This window comes from Psammomys obesus, unplaced genomic scaffold (genome assembly GCF_907164565.1).
Source record: "Psammomys obesus unplaced genomic scaffold, mPsaObe1.curated_primary_1811, whole genome shotgun sequence".
Taxonomy (NCBI): domain Eukaryota; kingdom Metazoa; phylum Chordata; class Mammalia; order Rodentia; family Muridae; genus Psammomys; species Psammomys obesus.
In genome coordinates, this window is record NW_026589137.1 from 11,923,147 (window position 1) to 11,944,710 (window position 21,564).

General features: G+C 36.4%; 1 protein-coding gene across 1 annotated transcript in view; it reads right to left on the reverse strand.

Annotated features, from left to right (window-relative positions):
• Col4a5 (collagen type IV alpha 5 chain) overlaps positions 1–21,564 on the reverse strand; it is a gene marked incomplete at its 5' end in the record, with an annotated part of 167,757 nt that overhangs the window by 83,738 nt on the left and 62,455 nt on the right. Inside the window, 4 exons of the mRNA XM_055604962.1 lie at positions 596–745; positions 1,170–1,259; positions 2,789–2,956; positions 8,112–8,225. Coding sequence (XP_055460937.1) covers positions 596–745; positions 1,170–1,259; positions 2,789–2,956; positions 8,112–8,225 — 522 coding nt within the window. The remainder of the gene's footprint in view (positions 1–595; positions 746–1,169; positions 1,260–2,788; positions 2,957–8,111; positions 8,226–21,564) is intronic.

Genomic DNA, 21,564 nt, shown 5'->3' on the forward strand with positions numbered 1-21,564 from the left:
GTTAAGATTATAGGCAAGTTCCTGTTTTGCTTTTATGTAGGTTCTGGGTATCCAAACTTCAATTTCTTGCTTGCATAATAAACAATTCACTGAGCCAACTCCCTAACTCCCCAAGTCTGTTTTAAAACACCAGAGTTTGTGACAGGTAAAAAAAAAAAAAAAAAAAAAAAAGAAAGAAAAAGAAAAAAGAAAATATTTAATCAGAAAGGTAATCAATTAAATTTCATAAATCAGATGAAAATATTCACTACTAAAATACAATTGGTTTGTTGACTCCAGTAACTACAAAATGTCAGGGGCCAGGCAAGGTAGTTTTTGAAATTCAGTGTGGACTGAGGAAACGAACTTCTGAAAGTTTTTCTTTGAATTCCACATGTCCAGTCACACACACACACACACACACACACACACACACACACACACAGTCATGCACACACCATACATACATGCATACATGCATATATTAATAAATATGTGCAAAATCAAACTTCAGGAACCGGGTTTCTGAACTGTGTTTGCTATCCTGTGCACTTCCAAAAATTAAACTGAAAATATGCAAAAAATATCTTATCTGTGAATACCTCCATTCACTTACCTGGAAGGCCAGGCTCTCCCTTCTCTCCTTTTGATCCCAGAAAATCTGGATCAATTGGTCCAGGAGGACCTGGAAGTCCAGGTTCTCCTTTACCACCTTTTTCTCCTTCAGGGCCAGGAAGACCTGGCTGACCTTGCATGCCATCATCACCTAAAATCAACAAAGCACAGTAGATTTGTTTATTCATAATTAATGTGTGTAAAATTATCTCATAAGTAAAGTTATAAGCACTTAAAACATTTATATAGCTCAATGTCTGAGTGCATATATGTTTCTAAACTCAGTTAATAATCTCTCTACTTTCTAGGATTCTTTGACTGTAATTAAAGGCTCACAATAAGAAAAACCTGAAATTTCATTCTCAGATTATGGGATAAGTGTTTACAGTTTTCCAGGTATGCAGATTAAGTTTGTTATCAGTCTGAAAGCAAGACATTTGTAATTGACACATTAGAAAGAAACAAAACACTAAGCACTATTAGTATTAAAATAGGGAAAACAGAACCTGTATTGACAGAGCACTGTGTTTAATTTTCTTTGTCACACATATCTATCAGTAAACGAAAATTCTTACCTTTAAGACCGGGAGCACCATTCATTCCAGGAATTCCCAAAGGTCCAGGTGGGCCTGGAGGTCCCATCATACCCATTTCACCTTTGGCACCTTTGGAAAATATCAGTTACTAACTTTTGTCTCTTTGGACTTTTAGAGATATCAATCAGAAAACTATTTAAGAATGAAAGGAAAGTGTGGTAAGATTTTACCCTTTCTCACTTGTTGCACTCACTCCCGAACGAACAAGACTCAGAAACAGATGCTCACAGTGCTAACTATTCTCCAAAGAAGGCCTCCCAAGGATGCATACTTCCCCATTCACACAGTTCACTGTAGCCTTCATTCATTGGAATCTGGACTTTATGCTTTAGCACTGACTACCTGAGAGAGCGCAACTCCCAAGGCTACATAATAAGAACTCACCATGGGGCTGGTGAGATTGCTCAGTGGTTAAAAACAGTGGCTGCTCTTCCAGGGTTCTGAATTCAATTCCCAGCAACCACCTGGTGGGTCATGACCATCTAGAAAAGTATCTGATGCCCTCTCCTGGCATGTAGGTATACATGCAGACAGAACATCCTGCTTTTAAAAAGTACCATGCATAGAGAGGACCTAGACTCTCTGCTCAGATGTAGCCCCTAGGCAGCTCTGTCTCTATGTGGGCTAGTAAGGGGAGCCTGGGCTGTCTCTGACATGAATTCCATTGCCTGTTCCTTTCCTAATGGCGGGGCAACCTTGCCAGCTCACAGAGGAAGATAATCCAGGCAGTTTGATGAGACTTGATAGGTTAAGGTCAGATATTAGGGGAGGAGGACTCCCCCTTTCAGTGGACTAAGGGAGGGGGATTAGAGGATAGAGTGCCCTGAAATCTCTCTCTCTCCTTCCCTCCTTCCTTCCCTCTCTCCCTCCCTCCCCTCTCTCTGCCCCTCCCTTCCTCCAAAAAGCATGTTTTTGTTTTATGTATATGGGTGTTTTGGTTGAATGTATGTCTGCGCTGTTCATGCCATACCCCTGGAGGCCAGAAGAAGGCACTAGATTCCCTGGGACTGGAGTTAGAAACAGTTTCAAGCTGCCATGTGGGTGCTGGGAATCTCACCCCAATTCTCTGGAAGAGAATCCAGTGCTTTCAACCACTGAACTATCTCTCCAGGACCTTATTTTTGTCTTATGAAATTCTTTCTTTGGTAAGCTGTTTGTAATGGAAGGATATTAAAACGATGAGGACAGGCATTATTAGATGCCATGTGAGCTAAATAGCCAAGTGTCTGGAAAGTATCGTCATATAATTGGAATCTTCAACTCCAATCATTCTTGTTTGAGTCATAAAAATTATATAAAATATTTCAGTAAATGTACCCCTTGATTACTGACCCATGGAATCTTAAGCAAAATGTTTGAAAAGTTGCTTTAAACCATTACATTTTGGATCACTTATTATATAGTAATATATAAATGGTATTGTCACACAGTATAAAAAGTATAGTGCCAACAGCAAAGTAAGTTTCCAATGTTCATACACTTAACACTCTTCATTAATAGATAGTGCCAATTCCTTAAAATGCAATATAAAAGTTTTTTGTCAGCCATATTAATATTAGTTTATTTGATTTCCAATTAGACAGATTATTAAACATTACCTGGAAATCCATGGACACCTGCTTTTCCTGGGATACCAGGTGATCCTGGAGGTCCAATAAGACCAGGGGTTCCAGGGAGCCCTGGAATACCTCTCTCTCCAGGGGGTCCTGGAACATCAAACCCAGGAGGTCCTGTATCTCCTTTCTCTCCAGGTATCCCATGTAAGCCTAGTTAAAAACACATTAACATTAGTAAATATTGTTGCATTTGCCAAATGATGGATCTGGTTATTTTTCTAGCAAATAAGAGACAGAATCTGTATGTGATAAACCTAAGAGAGTACATTACAGAAACTATTGACAGTGTGCATGTACAAGTGGATAAAGAAAACAAACTGAAACATTTTAAATCATGTTTCTTGAAGATAGTTTTTCTAAAATTGCTTTTGGTAAAACAGTTTTTAAAAAATTCCCATTTAATTGTTCATTAACTTTTTAATAAAGTACAAAAAATACCAAAACCATGAAATAAGAGCCCAGTTTCTCAGTTATATTAAGCAGTAAATAAGATTATAGCATTAAATTGCTGTAGAATTTTTTGAACACACAATCTGAATGTTTATCTAATTGTAGACTGGTAACACCTTATTTATTACTGGCCCACTGACCACAGTTGAATTTTCACCCTGCCATTACATTACCAATTATTAGTGCATAGTATGTCAACCTTTCTGAATGATTATCAAATAAGTCAGTGTGGTTTGGTTTGATTTTGGCTTTGTCTTATATGTTGTTTTAATAACATGATACAATCAGTTCTTACTATTTTGTGTTATTTTCTATTGCATTATTTTGTATTAAGTTTATACTTAATATTATCTTGTATTACAGTTTGTATTACAAAATTAAACAAGTATATTATATAAGATCCTGGCACCTTTTGTTATGCACTGTAACTCAGGTTTAGAAAGATAGTAGTAGTGTTCTTGCTGATCATTCTACTAGGTAAGAATCAGGATAGTTTAAAATGCATTAAATTAATAATCTGCTTTGGCAATGATAATAAAATTTACCTTAAAACAAATATGTGTTCCATGCATAATAAAAATGTGACTTGAAAAAGTTATATATTGAGAGACCATTGAATAATTTTTCATGCTATCTTTTGTTAACTGCTAAATACAATTAATTTAGACATTAAAGTCTATAACTAAGAAGATATTTACAGACAGTTATATGAAGTTTAATTAAAAGTTATTAACTAGTACTGTTTTTACAGTATTCAGTCTTCATGATCAATGCATGTGTACATGCTACCAGAGGGAGAAGGGAAGAAAGCAGAACAGAATTAGAATATTAGATGTTAGACAAACGAATAATTGAAAGGTATTAGCTATAGCTAAAAAAGATTTGTATTAAGAGTTTATATTTCATTCAGATACTTATTAGTAGTGTTTTATTTTCATTCAGCTGTGATGTAAGAATTCAAAATGCATCTATACAGTCATGTACTTCTAACAAACAAAAAACCAATAAAATACAACAGGAGAGATAAATTTGTTTTATTTTTCCTTATGAAATAGATGAAGTCTGTAATGTCCAAACCTAAAAAAAAAAAATACTTTTTTCTTCAATATCCCACTGTTATGCAGGTTAGGCAGAGTGTTTTCTTTGTTTCCATGAATGATTAAGCAACTATTGCAACCTTGTTCAAAGCATGACCTTTTTCATTTCAATCAGTAACAGCATGTCAGAGCCATAAAAAAAAGTGCAGCGTGCCTTCAAATAGAGTTTTAAAGTAGAAAATGAATAAAAATAGCCTTTATGTGTGTTTTATATGGTTAAGAACTGTTTTGAGATTCTTTATTTTTTAACTTGTAAGATTTTTTTCAACTTTTATTAGTTACACTTTATTCACTTTGTATCCCCCCCATAAACCCAGCCCTCCTCCCCTCCTAATCCCACCTTCCCTCCCCCTTTTTTGCATGCCCCTACCCAAGTCCAATGATAGGGGAGGTCCCCCTCTCCTTCCTTCTGATCTTAGTCTATCAAATCTCATCAGGAATGGCTGCATTATCATCTTCTATGGCCTGGTAAGGCTGCTCCCCCTTCAGGGGGAGGTGATCAAAGAACAGGCCAATCAGATTATGTCAGAGGCAGTCCCTCTTCCCATTACTATGTAACCCACTTGGACACTTAACTGCCATGGGCTACATCTGTGCAGGGGTTCTAAGTTATCTCCATGCATGGTACTTGGTTGGAGTATGAGTCTCTGGGAAGACCCCTGTGTTCAAATTTTCTGGTTCTGTTGCCCTCCTTGTGGGGTTCCTGTCCTCTCCAGATCTTACTATTTCCCACTTTTTTCATAAGATTCCCTGCACTCTGCCCAAAGGTTGCCCATAAGTCTCAGCATCTGCATTGATAGTCTGCAGGGCAGAGCCTTTCAGAGGTCCTCTGTGGCAGGCTCATGACTTGTTTCCTGTTTTCTTCTTCTTCTGGTGTCCATCCCCTTTGCTTTTCAGGATAGGGATTGAGCATTTTAGTCAGAGTCCTCCCTCTTGATTAATTTCTTTAGATGTACAGATTTTAGTAGGTTTATCCTATATTATATGTCTATATGAGTGAGTATATACCATGTGTGTCTTTCTGTTTCTGGGACAGCTCACTCAGGATGATCCTTTCCAGGTCCCACCATTTACCCGAAAATTTCATGATTTCCTTGTTTTTCATTGCTGAGTAATATTCCATTGTGTAGATGTACCACAATTTCTGTATCCATTCTTCAGTTGAGGGGCATCTGGGTTGTTTCCAGCTTCTGGCTGTTACAAACAAAGCTGCGACAAACATGGTTGAGCAAATGTCCTTATTGTGTACTTGAGCCTCTTTTGGATATATGCCTAGAAGTGGTATGGCTGGATCTTGAGGAAGCGCTATTCCTACTTGTCTGAGAAAGTGCCAGATGGATTTCCAAAGTGGTTGTTCCAGTTTACATTCCCACCATTAGTGGAGGAGAGTTCCCCTTTCTCCACAACCTCTCCAGCATGTGTTGTCACTTGAGTGTTTCATCTTGGCCATTCTGATGGGTGTAAGGTGAAATGTCAGGGTCATTTTGATTTTCATTTCCCTGATGGCTAGTGAGGTTGAGCATTTCCTTAAGTGTTTCTCTGCCATTTGATATTCCTCTACAGAGAGTTCTCTGTTTAGCTCTGTTCCCCATTTTTTAATTGGATTACTTGGTTTGTTGCTTTTCAGCTTCTTTAATTCTTTATATATACTAGATATTAGCTCTCTGTCAGATAGAGGGCTGGTGACGATTCTTTCCCAATCTGTAGGTATTCGTTATGTTTTGATGACGGTGTCCTTTGCTTTACAGAAACTTTTCAGTTTCAAGACGTCCCATTTATTGATTGTTGATCTTAGAGCCTGTGCTGTTGATGTTCTGTTCAGGAAGTAGTCTCCTGTACCAATGAATTCTAGGGTCTTTCCCACTTTTTCTTCTAATCGATTTAATGTGTCTGGTTTTATGTTGAGGTCTTTGATCCACTTGGACTTCGGTTTTGTGCAGGGTGATAAGAATGGATCTATTTGCATTTTTCTACATGTAGACATCCAGATAGACCAGCATCGTTTGTTGAAGATGCTATCTTTTTTCCATTGTGTGGTTTTGGCATCTTTGTCAAAGATCAGGTATCCATAAGTGTGTGGGTTTATTTCTGGGTCTTCTGTTCGGTTCCATTGATCCACCATTCAGTTTCTATGCCAGTACCATGCAGTTTTTACAACTGTTGCTCTATGGTACAGCTTTAGATTAGGGATGGAGATATCTCCAGAAGCTCTATTATTGTAGAGTGTTGTTTTAGCAATTCTGGGCTTATTGTTATTCTATATGTAGTTGAGATTTTTTTTAAGGTCTGTAAAGAATTGTGTTGGTAATTTGATAGGAATTGCATTGAATCTGTAGATTGCTTTTGGTAAGATGGCCATTTTCATTATGTTAATGCTGCTAAGCCATGAGTATGGGAGATCTTTCCATTTTCTGATATCGATATCTTCTTTCTTCAGAGACTTGAAATTTTTTTCATACAAGTCTTTGACTTGCTTGGTTAGGGTTACACCAAAGTACTTTATGTCATTTGTGGCGATTGTGAAGGGTGTTGTTTCCCTAATTTCTTTCTCTGCCCTTTTGTCTTTTGTATACAGGAGGGCTACTGATTTTTTTGAGTTAATTTTGTATCCAACCACTTTGCTTAAGGTGTTTATTAGCTGTAGGAGTTCCCTGGTAGAAACTTTCCCTGGTCACTCATGTATACTATCATATCATCTGCAAATAGTGATAATTTGACTTATTCCTTTCCAATTTGTATCCCCTTGATCTCCTTCAACTGTCTTATTGCTCTAGCAAGGACTTGCAGAACTATGTTGAATAGGTATGGAGAGAGTGGGCAGCCTTGTCTTGTCCCTGATTTCAGTGGGATTGCTTTAAATTTCTCTCCGTTTAGTTTGATGTTGGCTCTATGCTTACTGTATATTGCTTTTAATAAGTTTAGATATGTGCCTTGTATCCAACAACATTCCTGGTGCCATTTAAGATCAGAAAAGGTGTGTTCAATACATATACATCTGAATATTTTTCAACTTTCTGATGTGTTCATGTTAATTAAAATCATTTAACTGTTACACATTTGTTTTTATTTTGTGAACTGTTGCAATACTTTGAAATAACAAAGTACAGACCTGAGATTGGCCTTTATTATACCCACATAAATAGGTAATGTGAATTCACCCAGAATCCAAAATTTGCAGACTCTTGCACAAATATAGATGAACCATATGATTCTTTATCTATGTTTTCTCTATGGAGGCAAAACCACTAAGCAACATGTTCACAAAATCTTTCTAAGCATCCATTTAAAAAAAAGCTTAGTGTACTCGGTTACACTAAATAGTCCTACTGTAGGATCAAAAATGGGAGCGGGGTTCAATTTAATATTTTTAAATAAAAGGAAGCAAAATGCCTATGATGTATTGTTACAGAACATTCTTGTGGAACACTAACCATGGTTTTTTATGTGTTAATAACTTTAGTAAGTTCTACAGAAAAGTCCTGCATATTACTGCATTACAGCTATTCTGGTATAAAATAGTCAGTACTTAACAGTTTGAGGTATTGTTTAATTATTATAAGGTAAAGGTAACTAATTATCAAATTGGATTATTAGAAATATATGGATTTTAGGTGAACAGAGAGAGGAAATATCAAGTATTAAATTAGCTCTTGTGTTGTGGTCTATAATTCACAATTTGATAAAATTATAAACATACATGGATTACCTTTTAAATCAAACTGCAAGTCCTATAAGAGACATATTTACTGTAATCTTACCAGGTTGGCCTATTAGCCCTGGAGTTCCTGGTGGTCCCGGTGGTCCCTGAATACCAATTCCTGGCAGCCCAGGAGGTCCGATTGGGCCAGGTTTTCCATTTGGTCCAATATCACCTAAAACAAAATAAATTAAGAGTACCATGGTATATGTATTAAAAACCATCAGCCTTTCCCCCATTTTCTTTATTCTTCTTTCATTCAATGCAACCCAACAGCATTTTCCCATCTCTCCACTCCTGTCAGTCTCTATTTCCCTCACTCCTCTCTCCCATAGATCCACTGCTCCTTTATTTCCCTTCATAAAACAACAGGCCTCCTAGGAATATCAACCAAACATGACATAACAGGACACAACAAGACTAGTTTATCCAGAAAGAAAAGAACAAATAAGTACCCAAAGCAGAAATCCCATTTATAGTTAAAGTCTTATTTAACCCAAGGGCTGCAATCAACTTTAGCTCTTCTCTTTACTTCTCAAAACAGCAAAAAGATTATAACCTACACCTTCTTGTTATCAATAATTCATAGTGGGTAACTTTTTGCTTATGAAAACAAAGTTTCTAATCACTTATGCTTTAAGCAGATACATTTAAACAACTTCTTTTTTATTAGCTCACGGTTATGGCTCATGGATAGGTAGGAATAACAGTGAGAATGGTCATCCTACCGAAAGCAATCTACAGATTCAATGCAATTCCCATCAAAATACTCACACAATTCTTTACACACCTTGAAAGAACAACCAATTTCATATGGAAAAACAAAGAACTCAGAATAGCTAAAATGGTCCTGTACAATAAAAGATCTTCTGGAAATATCTTCATCCCTGATCACAGGGGTGGAAGAAATTTAAGAACCTGAAGTCAGGACGGACCAGAGAAAATCTATGTCTCACACCCATCAGAATAGCTAAGATCAAAAACTCAAGTGACAATACATGCTGGAATGGATGTGGAGAAAAGGGAACCCTCCTCCATTGCTGGTCAGAATATAAACTTGTACAACCACTTTGGAAATCAATCTGGAGCTTTCTCAGACAATTAGGAATAGTGGTACCTCAAGATCCACCTATACCACTGCTAGGTACACATCCAAAATACGTTCAAGTACACAACAAAGACTTTTGCTCAACCTGTTCCTAGCAGCTCTGTTTGTAATAGCCAGAAGCTGGAAACAACCTAGATGTCCCTCAACGGAAGAATGGATATAGAAATTATGGTACATTTAAACAATGGAATACTACTCCGCTATTAAAAACAAGGAAATCATGAAATTTGTCGGCAAATGGTGGGAACTGGAAAGATCATCCTGAGTGAGTTAACCTAGAAGCAGAAACACCCATGGTATATACTCACCTATAAATGGATATTAGCCATATAATATAGGATAAACATACTAAAATCTACACTCCTAGAGAAGCTAAAAAACAAGGAAGACCTTAGGGAAGATGCTCAATCCTCATTCAGAAGGGCAAACTCTATATACCTCGGATAGCTCGGAAGCAGGAGAAGACAGGGAACAGGACAGGTGCCTACCACAGATGACCTCAAAAGACTCTGTTGATTGAGGTATCAAAGCAGAGGCTGATACTCTTAGCCAAACTATGGGCAGAGTTCAGGGAATCTTATTAACGAAGGGGAAGATAGAAAGACCTGGAAGAAACAGAGCTCCAAAAGGAGACCAACAGAGCCATAAAAACTGAGCCTTGGGGGCCCTAAAGAGAATGACACCTCAACCAAGGACAATACATGAAGAGGACATACAATCCCTACTCAGATGTAGCCCATAGATTCATTCTCAAAGTGGGTGCCCTAGTAAGGGGAATGGAATTTCTCTGGCATGAACTCAATGGCAGGCTCTCAGATCACTGCCCCTCTGGTGGTACAGCCTTACCAGGCCACAGAGAAAGACAATGTAATTATTCCTGATGAGACATGATAGGCTAGGGTCAAAAAGAAGTGGAGGAGGACCTCCCCTATCAGTGGAATAAGGGAGTGGCATAGGGGGAGAAGAGGGGCATAGGGGAAGAAGGGGGAAGAATGCGGGGATTAGGAGGAGATGAGGGAGGGGGCCACAGCAGAGATAGAAATTGAATAAATTTTAATAAATAATAAAAAAGATACTGACAGTTTAAGTTTTTGAAAGATACATGTTGGGCAATGATTTATGTCAGCATTTAGTGTATGTTTAGTATGCATGAAATCATGGGCTTGATTCATAACACAGCAAATCAAATATTTCATTGTATAAATGTATTACATTGTGTTAGTCTTTGTTGCTTGATAGACATTTGGGCTGTTTCCAGTTTTTGCTGATTATGAATAAAGTTCCTGTGAACATAGATGTACAGATTTTTATGTGAAGGTTCGTAGTTTTCCTTAGTAAATGCCTATAAGTAGGATTGCTATTTCAGAGAATAAGACTGTGTTTTACTTTCTAATACACTGGCACAAAATTTTCAAAGCAAAATTAAACTTGCTTTGTGATCCTGTACTGGTGATTGAACTGGTTTTCAAGGTGGCTGTACTAGTTTGAATTGTTACTAGATGTAGTCAAAACTCACTACATAGTTGCTGGCAACTTCTTGTTCTTGAAAAGAAAGTTAATTCTTATAGTTATGTACCTATCTCAGTGCGGTTTGAACCTACGTTTTGCAGATGACTCTATTGCAAATTCTTAGATGTACCTGCTTACCATTTGAATGACTTTTGTGGTGAAATATAAATATCTGTGTAAATTGTTGCCAACATCTTCCAACTCTACTTTTAAATCTGGTAGATATGTTCTGACTGTTGAGTGTTATAAAATTTTATATATTCTCTACACAAATACTTTGCTAGATACACAAATGTGGAAATATTTTATTTTAATGAAGTCCAAATTATCAGTTTTCCATTTTATATTTTATTGTGCTATCAAACAATTTTTGTCTAGATTATAATCGTAAAGATTTTCTCCTATGCTTTCAGTTGAAGGATAACTACATTTGACCTGTGTTTACACTGTATAAGCTGAATATGTGTTTTTCACATCATATAGTACTTAATACTGATTATTAACTTGACAGGATATAGAGCCAAACCTCCAAAGAGGCTTGGAGGAAATTATATAGATTGGAATAAGGTGAGAAGATCCACCATACAAGTGGATGACACCATTCAATGGTTGGTCCCAGACTATGAAAAGGAGAAAATGAATCAACCACAAACATGTATTTCTCTTTGTTTCCTAAGTATGGATGTGATGACGAGCTAAGCTAAAATAAATTCTTCCTTCTTTAAGTTTCTTTTGTCAGTTATTTTTCACATTGATGAGAGAAGCACAGATTATATAGGATTACCAAAAAAGAGAAGTTAAAATCTAAAATATTCTGTTTGGCTTCTAACAGAAAAAGTTTGAGTGTTTTTGTTCTAGAAGTTTTGTTTTGAAGCTTTCTGTATAACTCTACAAGGCATTCTGAAAAGAACCCTGGTAAGATACTCAATCTTCATTCAGAAAGGCAAATGAGATGAACATCAGAAAAGGGAGAAAACAGGTAACAGGACAGAAGCCTATCACAGAGGGCCTCTGAAAAACTGCCCAGCAGAGTATCAAAACATGCTGAGATTCATAGCCAAACTTGTTTCAGAGTGCAGGTAATCTGAAAGAAGCAGGAAATATAAAGACCTAGAGGGAACAGGAGCTCCATAAAGAGAGCAACAGAACCAAAAAAATCTGTGCACAGGGTTCTTTTCTGAAACTGGTACTCCACACAAGGACCATGCATGGATATAACTTAGAACCCCTGCACAGAAGTAGCCCACATTAGCTCAGTCTCCAAGTGGGTTCCCTAATAATGGGACCCGGGACCATCTCTAACACGAACTCATGGGCTGGTTCTTTGATCACCAACACCTGATGGGGGAGCACCCTTATCAGGCCACAGGGGAACACAATGCAGCCATTCCTGATGAGTCCTAATAGACTATGGTCAGATGAAAGGAGAGGAGGACCTACCCTATCATTGGGCTGGGGAAGGAGCATGGAAGAAGAAGAGGAAGAAAGGATGGGATTGGGAGGAAATAAAGTGGGGAACCACAGTTGGGATACAAAGTGAATAAACTGTAGTTAATAAAAATAAAATAAAAAATAAATTAAAAATTGATAGAATGTTGGTTCATTTTTTTTTGCTTATTTCATACACACATATACCTTAGTTTTCACACAGTTTGTTAGATTCTTTTTCTGTTGAAAGTTAAACTTATGAAAACCATTTACAGGAGGGTAGAATTTACCTCAGCATTAGTGTATATGCTTAGCATACAAAGCACTTGGGTCTTATTTACAGCTACACACACATCAAACACAATTCTATTTCTAGATATGTAAGTCTTCATGTCACATATTACAAAATATGTTAGCCACTGTAAGACTGTATTAAGCCTTGAAATCAAATTCTTTGAACTCTCTAACATTATATTTTCTTAATTTGTTTTGGCTACTGTAAGTTGTATCACTTTTCCACATGAATGTTTGAATAATTACAAACTTTTCTTGTTTTTTTTTTTCCTTAGGGATACAGTTAATCTATACATTAATATGGACAGATTTCTATCTTAAAATTGGGCCTGTGAAAACTTCATTCAATTTATTTATGTTTGGTTTATGTCATTGGTATTTTGTAGTTTTTTTTTTTTTACCATATTAATAATGCACTGTTTTTAGAGCTATACATAAGAACATGGTATTTGGTGCTATTTTAAGTAAAACTTTTTGTTTAATTCTAATTTATAAAATGATACATTGTTTTGTATACTTGCCCTAATACTTGTATTGTGAAATTGACTCTCTGTTCCAAAAGTTCTTCTCTGTGTAGCCGTGGCTTGTTCTGGACTCACTCTGTAGACCAGGCTGGCCTCACACTCACGGAGATCCATCTGCCTCTGCCTTCCCCAGTGCTGGATTTACATGCATGTTCCACTACACATGGCTTCTGTTTTTGTTTTGTTTTGTTTTTGGCCTGATTTTGATATTAGAGTAATTCTACCTTCACAACCAATGGGAAGTGATCAATACAGTATTCAACAGGGAAAGAAACTGTATAGAGATGACATTACTGCTTTTCATATTTGTTACAAATTCCCAAATATGTCATCAGGACCTCAGGTTATCTTTGATGGACGAGCTTTAACTACAAGCCCAATTTAAGGGGAAAAAAATCTATAATTTCTCCATAAGTGATCATTGATCAATTGATAAATACCAGCAACACTTTGGCTTTTTTAATTTATTATTTATTACAATTTATTTAATTGTATCCCAGCTGTAGTATCCTCCCATTTCCCTTCCCAGCCCCACCCTCCCTCCCTCTTCTCCTATGTCCCTCCCCAATTCCACTGATAAGGGAGGTCCTCCTCCCTTCCATCTGACCCTAGCCTATCAGGTTTCTTCAGGACTGGCTACATTGTCTTCCTCTGTGGCATGGAAAGGCTGCTCCTTCTTGGGGTAGGTAGGGAGCTGTCAAAGAGCCAGCCATTGAATTCATGTCAAAGACAGCCTTAATAGGAAAGCCTTAATAGGCAGTCTCCAAGTGGAGACTGCCTCTGTGGGTTATATCTGAGCAGGGGACTTAGGTCCTCTCCATGCATGGTCCTTGGATGGGATAACGGCCTCTGCAGGGTCCCCTGAGACCAGTTTGGTTTATCTTGTTGTTGATGATGATGTTGATGTTGTTATTCTGTTGTTCTCCTTGTGGAGCTCCTGACCCTCCAGGAGCTGCCCTTCGTTCATAAGATTTCCTGCACTCTGCTGAAAGCTTGACTATGAGTCTGAGCCTCTGTTTCAATACCTTGAACAGAAGAGTCTTTCAGAGGCCCTCTGTGGTAAGCTCCTATCCTATTCCCTGTCTTCTCATGCTTTCAAAGTTCATCCTGTTTGCCCTTCTGAATGAGAATCTTCCCTAGGGTCTTCCTTCATGTTTAGTTTCTTTAGGAGTATAGATTTAAGTATGTTTATCCTATATTATATTTCTAATAATCACTTATGAGTGAGTATATACCATGTGTCTTCCTGAATCTGGGTTACCTCACTCAGGATGATCTTTTCTAGTTCCCACTATTTGCCTGTAAATTTCATGATTTCCTTTTAAATAGCTAAGTAGTATTGCATTATGCAAATGCACCACAATTTCTGTATCCATTCCTCAGTTGAGGAACATTTAGGTTGTTTCCAGATTCTGGCTATTACAAATACAGCTGCAACAAACAGGGTTGAGCAAATGTCCTTGTTGTATAGTGGAGCATATTTTGGATAAATGCCAGGAGAGATAAAGCTGGATCTTAAGGTAGCAATATTCCTAATTATCTGAGAAAGCACCAGATTGATTTCCAAAGTGGTTGTACAAGATTACATTCCCACCAGCAATGGAAGAAGGTTCCCCTTTCTCCACATCTTCTCCAGCATGTCTTGTCCCTTGAGTTTTTGATCTTAGCCATTCTGATGGGTGTGAGACAGAATCTTGGATTTGTTTTGATTTGCATCTCTCTAATGACTAAGGATGTTGAGCATTTCTTTAATTGTTTCTCTGTTATTCAATATTCCTCTCTTGAGAATTCTCTGTTTAGCTCTGTACCTCATTTTTAATTGGATTGTTTTGTTTGTTGGTATTTCACTTCTTCAGTTCTTTATATATTCTTGATATTAACCTTCTTTCAGATATAGAGTTGGTGAAGATCCTTTCCAAGTCTATGGCTGTTGTTTTCTTCTGACGACAGTGTCCTTTGCTTTACAGAAGCTTTTCAGTTTCATGAGGTCCCATTTATCAATTGTTGATCTCAGAGCCTGTGCTATTGGTGTTCTGTTTGGAAAATGTCTCCTGTGCTTATGAAGCAAGGCTTTTCCCTACTTTTTCTTCTAACAGGTTAGTGTGTCTGGTTTTATGTTTCAGTCATTGATCCATTTGAACTTTATGTTTTTCAGGGTGATAAGTATGGATCTAGTTAGTTGCATTTTTCTACATGTAGACATCCAGTTAGACCACCACTATTTGTTGAAGATGTCATTGTTTTTCCATTGAATGGTTTTGGATTCTTTGTGAAAAATTAAGTTCCTTAGGAGGGTGAATTTATTTCTGGATCTTCTCTTTGTTTCCATTGATCTTCCAGTCTGTTTATACACCAGTACCATGAAGTTTTTATTACTGTTGCTCTATAGTACAGCTTGAGATCAGGGATGGAAATACTTGCAGATCTGTTATTGTACAGTATTGTTTTAGCTATTCTGGGTTTTTGTTTTTCCATATGAAATTGAGAAATGTTCTCTCAAGTTCTGAAAAGAATTGTGTTAGTATTTTCATGAAAATTGCATGAAATCCATAGATTGCTCTTGGTAGGATGGCCATTTTCATGATGTTAATCCTACGAATCCATGAGCATGGGAGATCATTCCATCTTCTGATATCTTCTTCAATTTTTTTTTTCTTCAGAGATTTGAAGTTTTTTTTGTTTTGTTTTGTTTTGTTTTTTCATACAGGTCTTTCACTTGCTTGGTTAGAGTCACAAGTTACTTCATGTTATTTGTGGCTATTGTGAAGGGAGTTGTTTCCCTAATTTCTTTCCTCAGCCCTTATGTCTTTTTTATAAAGGAATGCTGCAAATGTGTTTTGAGTTAATTTTGTATCAAGGCACTTTGCTGAAGGTGCTTATCAGGTGAAGGAGTTCTCAATGAAGAATGTATACTATCATGTCATCTGCAAATAGTGATACTTTGACTTCTTCCTTTCCAATTTGTATTACCTTGATCTCCTTTAGATGTCTTATTGCCCTAGCTAAGACTTCAAGAACTATGTTGAAGAGATAAGGAGAGAGTGGGCAGCCTTGCCTTGTCCCTGATTTCAGTGGGATTGCTTTAAGCTTCTCTCTGTTTAGTTTGATGTTGGCTATAGGACTGCCCTGTATTGCCTTTACTGTGTTTAGGAATGTGGCTTGTATCCTTGATGTTTCCAAGACTTTAAACATGAATGGGTGTTGGATTTTGTCAAATGCTTTTCAGCATCTGAGGAGATGATCATGTGGTTTTTCTCCTTCAGTTTGTTTATATGGTGGATTACATTGATGGATTTCCTTATATCGAACCACCCCTGCATATCTGGGATGAAGCCTACTTGGTCGTGGTGGATATCTTTTATGTGTTCTTGCATCAGTTAGCAAGTATTTTATTGAGTATTTTTGCATCAATATTCATAAGGGCTATTGGTCTGAAATTTTCTTTCTCTGTTGGTTCTTTATGCAGTTTAGGTATCAAGGTGACTCTGGACTCTTAGGATGAGTTTGGTAATGTTCCTTCAGTTTCTATTTTGTGGAATAGTTTGAAGGTCTAGTAGAATTCTGTGCTGAAACTGTCTGGCCCTGTTTTTGGGGTTTTTTTTGTGTTTTTTTTTTTTGTTTTGTTTTTTTGGTTTTTCTTTTTTTGATGGGAGACTTTTGATGACAGCTTCTATTTCCTTAGGTTATATAAGACTATTTAATTTATTTACCTGATCTTGATTCAGTTTTGGTAAATGGAATCTATCAAAAAAATTGTTAATTTCAGTTACATTTTCAATTTTGTTGCATATATCTTGGCTGTCCTAGTCTCACTTTGTAGATCAGGCTGGCCTTGAACTCATAGCTATCCTACTGCCTCTGCCTTCCTGAGTTCTGGGATTACAGGTATGTGCCACAATGACCAGAATTCTCAAAAGCAATTTTAAAATTTCAAGTTGTTAATAATTGTTTATATTTTCCTTATTAATGTTTAGGTACATTTTCTTGATTTTGATCAACATTTTGTTGCTATGAAAAGTTTTTAATTTTAATATTTTCAGATATATAATTTAATTTGTCCTGGTATTTTCTACATTATTTCTGTTGATTAAAATATCTTTTCAAAACATTCAGACAAAATGTCATCTCCTACACCTCCAAGAAACCTCAAATGAGATCCTGAAATAAAGTATGACATGCGATAAACAGAAGGCTTCCAAAGTCATCATTTTTATTCTTTTTTTTTTAGTATAATTAAATTGTGATATTCTGGCTTAAACATATTTTCTACTCATGTAGCTATTTCCTCATAATCATCAACTTTTTAAATTTATTGTTGGTATCTATATTGTTTTGAAAATGGCATACGAATTTATTTTTATAGTTTAAGAACTGAATTTCAATATCTAATATTTGGTGTAACTATTTCTATTAATTGAAGATTTTGGAGACATCAGTCCTGCACATATACAAGTATTTACCACTGAGCATAAGGCACAGCAGTAGGACAAATTTTTTCATTGTGGTCTGATAGTTGAGTTTTGACAATGATATACTGATTCAAAACTTTATTGGCACACACATTTATAAAAGTTACCATTGAGAATACTACTATCTTGGCTGTATCATCTACATCAGCAGTTCTCAACATGTAGGTCATGACACCGTTGGGAGTCACATGTCAGATATCTTGCATATAAAAATATTTACATTGTGGTTCATAACAGTAGCAAAATTACAGTTATGAAGTAGCAATAAAAGTAATTGCATGGTTGGAGGTCACCAAAATATGAGGACCTGTATTAAAGGGTCACGGTATTAGGAAGGTTGAGAACCAATGATCTAATTTTTTTTAACAGTAAAGAGCAACTTCTGAGATTTTTAGAAAGCATATTCTATGTCTTTCTGTTTCTAGTAACTCAATTATTACTTGGTAGAGGATACAAAAATAAATGCTGGACAAGTAAAAGAATTATATAGAAAAAAAATTCCCAAACACTATTTCTTCTAGCACTTTAAGAATATACTAGAAGCAGGGCCCAATGACACAGAATTTGAACTATGCTGAGAAGAAATCAGAGTACATAATATAGTTTAAAATTTTAACAAAAAACTAATTTTTACATTATGGTAGCTCACACTGATACATAGCTAGAGCAGTGAAAAGAATCCATCTATATATGTTAAGATTTTATTTGAAATAAATGATATAAACACAAGTAATATGATATTAATGACAGTTATATATCAGAATGTCTTGGCAGTGCTAAGACACAAAATTATAAACATAGAAAACAAATAACAAGTAAATAAAACAATAGAATTAATAATTTTCATTCAAATACTCTAGAAATATAAATAGGTAACCAACACAGGAGTGAAATACTCCTGAGTTTACTCTAGAAAAGGCACAAATATTCAGGGTATACTATGAACACCTTCAAACTTAACATAAGACATAACACAGTCCATCAATTCAAACTAGCAATTGTTTGTATATGTAAATAATCAACAGGAGCAGATAAAAAGCTGAATATCCTTAGTTATCAGAGAAATCAAATTAAAGTTGTAATTTAGGATACAATCACAAAGCAAGTAAGCTTTAATACTAGAGAGAATCTTGATGAACTGAAAATGTTATTCTGGTGTGAATTTTAAAATGGCAAACCATGTTGGAGAAAGATCAAATAGTTTGTTACACAAGTAAGTACACACTTATAAGCAACAATTCTAATCTTAGGTATATGCATATAAATGAATGCATATATCCATCAAAAGACCCAGAGAACACTTATAACAGCTTCTTTCATAATAGGCAGCAACTTGACATAGCCCAGGTATCCTCACCACCTCAGCTTCAAGAATTTATTAGTAATAGGAACTAGTGAGGAGCACAGTAGATATTTTTTATAAAACATGCTCATTGAAAGATGCTTTATAAGAATGAATATATTGGATGATTCCACATAAAAATATTCCAAACCAGACAGAATAACAATATTTTTTTAAATCCTTTATAACAATATTGGTGTGGATGCTGCAGACTACTGGAAAAATAGAATAAGGACAGTTTCTGGAATTACCTATATGTCAGGGCTTTGAGCATGGCAGGAAAATGCACTACCAATGGGCTAAATCCCCAGCCCTGGAAAGTTGATATGATATTGGATTGTATTTGACAAAAATGCAAAAAGAAATACATCTGTGAATTTTATATATAAATAAAATACGTAGCCACCGCTGGAACTGTAGTTATTGTATACCTGCTAAGTGTTCAGGGAAAAAAAAAGTGTACCACTGTTGCAAACTCATCAAAAAGAAATCTACAGCTATATAAAGAGATGGTTAGATGGACAGCTGTATGACAAAATATGTAAAGCAAAACACTCACAGTAGAACATCAATGATGGGAGTATATAGTAATCACTCTATTGTCTTTATTATGTTGTATTGTACATAAAATGTTCAGGCCTAGTGCCGAGAGGATTGAATTCAGGGCCTCTCATGTACTAGGCAAGTTTCCTTCTTTATAGCACTATCTCTAGCTTATATAGCTGCAGTATTTTATTTAAAAATAATTTTGGAGGATATAAAATGTTATACGTAGATCCTAAGAAGCAGGCAGATAGCCATTCAATGTACAATTCATTTTAATGTTTCTGTGTATTTGAAATGGAATGTTTTAAAAAATGGTACTGAAAAATCTAGTTCCATCAGGATTGAAAATTCCAGGAGTTTTTTGTTTGTTTTTGTTTTGTTTTAAGCATTGTCAGAAAGGGGTTGGGAAGGAAATAGTACTTCATGCGCTGCTGGTAGGAGTATAAAATGGCAAAGACAGAAAGAAACTTCACAATACCCATAGACACACTGACTTTTTACTGAGAAAATTCATTTTCGTTACTCGAGTCTATTATACCTGTACACATCTAAATAAAAAGTGTGCTACTATTTATAATCAGAAAAGACTGGCAAAAATTCATTTCAACAGTAGCAACTGAGGGTACACCTGTGTAACTCAATGCTAAATGCTAGGCCACTAAGTTCTGTTAAAAGCTGTAAGGAATTTGTAAGGAATTACAAAGAGTAATTCCTAAATTACAAAATGATAGAAAACAAATAAATGAAAAGGCAAAGGACATTATATCTTTTGTTTTGACAAATGAGGAAAAAAACCTCCTAAGAGCTAGGCTTTTTTTCTAGAGGAAAAATGGACAGAAAAAAGAAACTAAGTTGAGATTACATATGGGATAGGGAGGAGTGAAGTTTGTGGAAACAAAATGAGAGAATTTTACTTTCAGTTCGTCTGTTCATTTTTTTTTTTTTACTTCTTTAAAATGTTTATTGTATCTATTATTATTATTTTATTATTATCATTTATTACAATTTGTTCAATTTGTATTCGTGCTGTGGCCCTCTCCTTCATCTCTCAATCCCACCATCTCTCCCTCTTTTCCCCTTATACTCCTCTTCTCCCCCTATGCCCCTCCCCTATTCCTCTGATAGGAATGTCCTCATCCCCTTCCATTTGACCCTAGCTTATTAGGTCTCATCCAGACTGGTTGCATTGTCCTCCTCTGTGTCCTGGCAAGGCTTCACCCCCACCCCCAGGGGTGAGTGATCAGAGAGCCTGTCACTGAGTTTATGCCAGAGAAAGTCCATGCTCCCCTTACTAGGGACCCCACTTGGAGACTGAGTCTATGGGCTATATCTGAGCTGGGGTTTTAGGTCCTCTCCATGCATTATCCTTAGTTGGGGTATCGTTCTCTTCAGGACTCCCAGGAATCTGGTTTTATTTTATTTTTTGGCTCTGTTGTTCTCATTTTGGAGCTCCTGTCCCCTCCAGGTCTATCTCCCTTGCCTTTCATAAGATTCCCTGCACTCTGCCCGATACCTCAATCAGTAGAGTCTTTCAGAGGCCCTCTGTGGAAGGCTTCTGTCCTGTTCCCTGTCTTCTGCTTCTGATGTCTATTGCATTTGTTCTTCTGAATGAAGATTGAGTATCTTCCCTATGGTCTTCCTTGTTGTTTAGCTTCTTTAGGAGTGTAGATTTTAGTATGTTTATCCTATATTATATGTCTAATATCCATTTATAAGTAAGTATATACCATGTGTGTCTTTCTGCTTCTGGAGTACCTCACTTAAGATGATCTTTTCTAGTTCCCACCATTTGCCTGAAAATTTCATGATTTACTTGTTTTTAATAGCTGAGTAGTATTCCATTGCATAAATGTACCACAATTTCTGTATCCATTCTTCCATTGACAGATATCTAGGTTGTTTCCAGTTTCTGGTTATTATTAATAGAGCTGCCTCAAACATGGTTGAGCAAATGTCCTTGTTGTATACTTGAGCGTCTTTTGGATATATGCCTAGGAGTGGTATAGCTGGATCTTGAGGAAGCACTATTCCTAGTTGTCTGAGAAAGCGCCAGATTGCTTTCCAGAGTGGTTGTACAAGTTTGCATTCCCACCAGCAATGGCAGAGGGTTCCCCTTTCTACACAACCTCTCCAGCATGTATTGTTTGTCACTTGAGTTTTTGATCTTAGCCATTTTGGTGGGTGTCAGGTGAAATCTCAGGGTCATTTTGATTTGCATGTCTCTGATGACTAAGGACATTGAGCATTTCTTTAAGTGTTTCTCTGCCATTCTGTATTCCTCTATTGATAATTTT